The following is a 6000-nucleotide window of genomic DNA, read 5'->3' as shown; positions in this document are numbered from 1 at the left end:
ACACCTCTACTACTTGAGTTCCTGCACCTTTTACGACTTGAGTTCCTGCACCACTACTACTTGAGTACCTGCACCTCTAATAGAATATTAGCTAAAAGGTATTGTGGAATTCTTGCACCTAAATATAAACTATACCAGCACCCAAAATGAGTACCTACACCTATTTCAGTCCAAGTCAAGCCCTACTAATATCCCATCAGGTAGCCTTGAGGTTAGAGCGTTGGGCCAGTAACCTGAAAGGTTCCAGGTTTGTTTACCAGAGCCGACAAGGTAAAAAAAAAAAAAAACATCTGTCTCTGTGCACTTGAGCAAGGCATTTAACCATAACCCTATTGGTGTCTCAGGGAGAGTTAGGATATTAAAAAACAAACACACATTACCATTACACACTTGTGTGTAACAGGACAAATATAAGCACCCCCAAAATTATTATAGTATTATCACCCTACAAGCCTTTGGTGAGCTTGACCCCAGACACTCTGATATGCCTTTTAAGTTACCTGCTGTTAGCTAAAGCAATCAATCACTTTACACAAGTGAGGTCTAATTAAGTGCTGACGCTGGTTGCACCGTGTAGTTCTTCTATAGCTTGATGGTTATCTTAAGTCAACATGTATGCAAACTAGATTGAGCATTTTCTTATCCTAAAATAGTACAAATTGTGATAGATAGTATAGGCTACAATAAAAGCACTGTATTGTGGGTCACCTTTAATTCGGTCACTTTCTGTGTCACTCTCTTCCACATTGTCTTACTCTCTTAATTAACCAAGCCCACAGGTAGAGCAATACAAAGTACCAACACATGTTATTGAGTATTGGGCTCCACCCCTTACCGCGTTGTAATCCAATCCGATGCCCTGTCACAGGTAAAACCGGCCTCATATTCTCACACTATACCCCAAAAGCGAGAAAAGCCGACAAAACCCGTTCAGGACACTTTTACTGTGGCCCTCATCTCAAGTCGTAATTTAGTTTTTTCTGGGGAAAGAAGACGGATCGGATTTACAGTACTAACTAGAAAGTCCAGTTCCACCAACCGAGATGTCACAGGAGCATGACAAGTAAGTGTTTTTCAATCACGACTGGAAGTCCAGCGGAATCAACGTGTTGAACTCATTCTGAATTCTCTACTCTGGTGCAATAATGACCCGTCGATATTTGACTGTTTTTGAGGGGGGTTTACCTGGTGCAGGTCGATTCTAATAAGAGTTCCCTGGACTGTGGGAAAGTGTACTTTTTGCCTGTCTGCCAAAACGAGTATGATTCAATATCTGTATTTATCGTGCTTGGGATCCGTGAGAGCGTCATTGAGAGCTTTACAAGCAGTTTCACTTGTCGTGTTCCAGCCTGTACCGCACAGGTGTACTGTATCTCTCCACCTGTCGTGCTAGATCAGGCGCCTGTTCCGAGCAACCTTCTGCCGTTCCGTGTGTGTTATTGATGTGCGGTTCATTATTTGATTATGTGGTTAGACTTTAATTTGAAGAAATTCGCCTTCATACCCCTGGAGGTGTTTGATTTGGCTTTACCTTAGCGAGGCATACGTTTTACCTATTGTTTTAGGCTACTTTATTGAAGTTGAGGCATTATGCATATATTTTGCGATTTATTTTAGGTTTGAAATGCACTGTGATTCCTAATCCATGCTTGTAATGGCATTTCTAATCAGAAATGGCATTTTAATCCAAAACAATATTAATAATTATTTGTATAATTTTTATTATATTTTTAATCTTTGCTCAAAAGTGGTCAAATGTGGATGTATTTTGTCTGAGGGCAATGACAATGAGACTGACTCCAGTGAAATCGTACACCTGTTAGGCGTTGGCCACCATAGTCAAAGGAACAATGTAAGCAAGCTTTCTCTCCGCTGTATTGCAGACAGACATACAGTCACTGGACGAATTATTTCTTCTGACAGAATTATTTAGTTGATTGAGATGGTGAATGTATATTTTTTGTAAAAAGAAGGGATTTTGATATTCACAAACAGGCCATTGTTGAAAGGGGGGGGGGGGGGGGTGCCTATAAATATATTTTTAATGTAATTCCACATTTTAAAATGTGTAATTTAGGCCAGTTTATTTCCTGGGACATCCAAATACGGTGTGAGAGGCAATTGGGGTTCCTCTTTAACCTTTCTGGAAAAGCAATGTAGACTACGCTATTTATCCAGTGTCTAATTCAATCATTTTTTTATCCAAGTATAAAATCGCTCATTCTCCTTTGTTTTAACAATGTAACGTTATTGCGTATCCTATCAATTATATTGCCAGTTAATAGCGAATCTATCGGGTTGCAAATCACTAACGCCTCAATTTTACCCGGTAAACAGTTCGTGAATGAAACAATTAGATATTGGAGTATTAATAATACATTGACACTAACCAGCCAGAATAAAACCATTTGCTGTAGCAACTATGGCTTAGAAGCAAAAGGAAATCAATCCGTAAATACAATGTGTGCCACTCTGGAGAAGCGTTCATGTGAATTGAAGATAGAAAAGCTATAGGTGTCTTATCTCACACTACCCTTTATTTTCTAGGATCATAGGAGACCTTTTGTTTGTAGATATATATTTATTGAAAGAAAGAAATATGCCTAGTGTAGCCTTTAGGTCTGAGAAGTTGTCTTTGTTTGCACTTTCAATGTTGTTCCCACATCCCACTTGAAAGATCTAGGGGTTCTGTTTGTGACTGTAAAATAATGTGGCTAAAAATAAAACTACTGAATAATTGTGTGACCATGCCATATAACACATACGGCACTATTCCAAGTTTGGCCTTCACCCGCAATTGACAGAAAGCCTGCATTGCTTCTGATAATACAATGGTGTAGTCCTAAAAGGTGCCTTATCAAGTCCTAGAAGAATAAGATTTGTATTGATTTCTTATTGTTATACACCCCCCCCCCATCCAACTAGCCCCTTCACTAAATGCCAGAAGAAGGTGTCTAGTTCCTCTTAGTCTTAGTCTTGTCTTAGTTCCTCTGTCTGATTTAAAGGATGTGTAATTTGCTTTCTATGGGAGAGTATTCAGTTAAGCTTGGCGTGATGATGACGACGACGACAGCGATAAATGTTCTCAAACAGGTTCTCTAGAAATTAAACAACAACCCAGTCTGGTAAACCCTGGAATGTTGCACTAGATCCTTCTGTGTAGATAACAGACAGGTAACAAATAGGAAACTGTTGATCACCATGAGCTGTCACACTGGAAGAGCCAGTAGAGGTTCTCTCCTCTGAGAGACGCCATAATCTCACAAGTTGCTGAGATTTGTTGCGCAATCGTCTTGCTTGTACAACAGGTCTGGAAGATAAAGTGTGACACTGTTGATCTCTCCAACCTGTTAGTCGGTTGTGAACAAGGCATTGATTGTTGCTCTGACTGTCTGGTGATTTATGTGCTGTTAGTCTGGCGTATGTCTGCTTTTGAAAAGACCAGGTAGAAAAACAGGGCCCTGTTAACTACATATTTATAACTCAGTCCATCTTTAACGTGTAGCTTTTTATTATGATTATCATGCAGCTCCTGGTTTTGACATGTACAGTATGTAGCACATGAGTTTCTCCCATTACATTGTGACGGCACTCCCCCCCCCCCCCCCCCCCCCCCAGTAAGAGGGCAGTCCTGGTGCTGCAGAATGATCCCAACTACGGTCAGCGCCGGCCATTCACCAACGAGGACGAGGCGTGGAAGTCGTTCCTGGAGAACCCCCTGACGGCTGCCACCAAGGCCATGATGAGCATCAACGGGGACGAAGACAGCGCCGCAGCCCTGGGCCTGCTCTACGACTACTACAAGGTAACATAGAAGTGACCGAACCAATGCTGGTTGTTACCGGTACAGGTACTGTGTTCCCACACCGGTGTCATGACACTCCTGTAAGGTTATGGCTGCACTGTAATTGATTATTATCAATTGATTGTTAAAAGCAGCACAGCCACAAATAAGCACCCTACTTCGCAAGCATCAAAATGACAATCACACAATTCGAACCAATGTGTTCATTAATGTTTTTTAAACCCATATCCACTAGTACGGTCTACAAACTAAACGACTGAAGTAGCTTTACTTAAGACCTGTGTCTCACAGACTTCATTTGTGAAGCAGCCACAGCACAGACTGATTGTCATTTAGTTTTCCATGTAGACAGAGATGGTGCTTTTGGATGTGGTCAGACTCACACAGCGGCTGTGTTTACCTTCCCATGCAGGTTCCCCGGGAGAAGAGAACAATATCTCAGACCAAGACAGAGTCCCTGGGCTCTGATGTAGATCCCAACAAAAGGTACATGTAGGTATAACATCCCTTTTACAAACCAGAATTAGCTGTGTGTGTTGTGTGTGTGATACCTTGCCACCACACTGTCTATGGTCCTTATTTCATATTAAATTAAACCACTGACATTTTCCCTGCCCTGTTTTTTAATTGTTCTTTTTAATTGTTCTTGCTCAGGCATTTGATGGCCCCCCTGCAAGAGGCTTCAATGGTGTCGGCGGAGAGCAGGATCCAGGTTTTAAAGGGCCCCTTTAACATTCTCCTGCCCAACCAGCTGCATGGCCAGGACAACAAGAGGGGAGTCCCTTTCCCCTCCCCGGACACCACTGTCACTGTCTCCATCGCCGCCGTCCCCAACTACCCCAACATCAAGATGGAGGGCTCCTCCAATGGCTTCTCTGTCACAGTCCCCAACCACTGCTCTGAGTCCGACAGCCACACGGTGGAGTTCGCCCGGCAGCTCACCCACAGCCAGTTCAGCCCCAGCACCCAGACCCGCACCCCCGACTCCACCTTCCCAGAGAACTATAAGGACAGTTCCCAAGAGGTGTGTACACATACACAACAGCAAGAATCCAATAGCCTCTTCTCTAATCTAAACCCCACCCCTCCCCCACTTTCAGATGTCTCTCTCCCCCGTCAGACATGACCCTTTTTACCTGAGCCTCTGGAGCCTACAACGGTGGGTCTCAGCCCTCCCTGTTTTATTTGAACATGCCAAAATAGCAGACCAGCGTGTTATTATGCCATTGTCTTGCCCACACAATAAAGTGCTGTACTATTCCCCTCCTACAATAGCCCAAGCCCTTTCTCTCTTCTCTCCTCTCCTCTCACTCTTTCTCTATTTAACCTGGAGGGGGATTACCTTGGAAAGGGATAACCCAACACAAACCCCTTCACACAGGGGAGGGAGGGATTGGAAGGGAAGAGGGCAAGCGAGAGGGGGAGAGAGAGAGAGAGTGCTCCCTAGACTCCCTTTAACCCCTGAAAGCACTAGCTACAGCCTCGTCGTGGATGCTTGTCTAAATCCAGCCCCTCTCCCTCTCTCCTCTTTGTGTTCTGCAGGTGTTCTCCTTCCCAGGGGATCTCCAGTTACGCCTGGCCTCCATCGCGCCGGAGGAATACAGCGCTTTTGACACCGTGCCGGGGTAAGCCCGCTGACCGCCCGCCGTCGCCATTTAGGCCCTGATAGAAGACTCCCGAGAATAGCCTCATTCACTACAGTTACCTGGGAGTCACCAGATTCCCCTCAGTGTAAAAGGCACAATGCCAAACCCAATGTTAACAAGGGCCTCTGTGACACTATGAGGATTTGGTCAATGGGAAGGGCTTGATGAGTGTGGCCTAAATGTGTAGGCCTTCCTTTTTCCTAGCCTGAAATCCAGACCTGTTTTGTGCCAAACATATGACAGAGTACAAGTAGTGGAATGTCAACACAAAACAGGTCTGGATTTCAGGCTACTCTTTTCCCTAAAGGAACATACAAATGTACTATTGTAACCAATACTTATTTTTCTATTAGGAATAATTTTGAGTACACCGTGGAGGCTTCCAAGTCGCTGCGTCAGAAGACCGGTGACGGCACCATGACGTACCTGAACAAGGGCCAGTTCTACCCCATCAGCCTCAAGGAGATAGACAACAGCAAGCTGCTCCACCACCCCATCAGCAAAGTCAGGGTAAGACCACACCACCAAGCTAGCTCGTCTAGCCTCATC

At 44.1% G+C, this 6000-nt stretch overlaps 1 protein-coding gene across 5 annotated transcripts in view; it reads left to right on the top strand.

The window, feature by feature from the left end:
- The first annotated feature begins 894 nt into the window (after window positions 1-894).
- The window catches only part of LOC109903893 (grainyhead-like protein 1 homolog), a 28996-nt gene continuing 23890 nt past the window's right edge, over window positions 895-6000 (top strand). For 2 of the 5 annotated variants that reach the window (XM_020500904.2, XM_020500902.2), the window contains exons 1-6: window positions 895-1063; window positions 3619-3805; window positions 4218-4291; window positions 4460-4829; window positions 5348-5430; window positions 5805-5961. In XM_020500904.2, the coding sequence (XP_020356493.1) occupies window positions 1044-1063; window positions 3619-3805; window positions 4218-4291; window positions 4460-4829; window positions 5348-5430; window positions 5805-5961 (891 nt within the window). In that variant the 5' untranslated portion in view covers window positions 895-1043. Of the gene's footprint in view, window positions 1064-1112; window positions 1853-3618; window positions 3806-4217; window positions 4298-4459; window positions 4830-5347; window positions 5431-5804; window positions 5962-6000 lie in introns of those variants that run through there. The other 3 variants (XM_020500901.2, XM_020500900.2, XM_031788340.1) reach the window with 2 other exon arrangements.

The sequence above is a fragment of the Oncorhynchus kisutch genome, linkage group LG14 (genome assembly GCF_002021735.2).
Source record: "Oncorhynchus kisutch isolate 150728-3 linkage group LG14, Okis_V2, whole genome shotgun sequence".
Taxonomy (NCBI): domain Eukaryota; kingdom Metazoa; phylum Chordata; class Actinopteri; order Salmoniformes; family Salmonidae; genus Oncorhynchus; species Oncorhynchus kisutch.
Note: the sequence above shows the minus strand (reverse complement) of the source record. Positions and strands in the feature narration are given on the sequence as shown.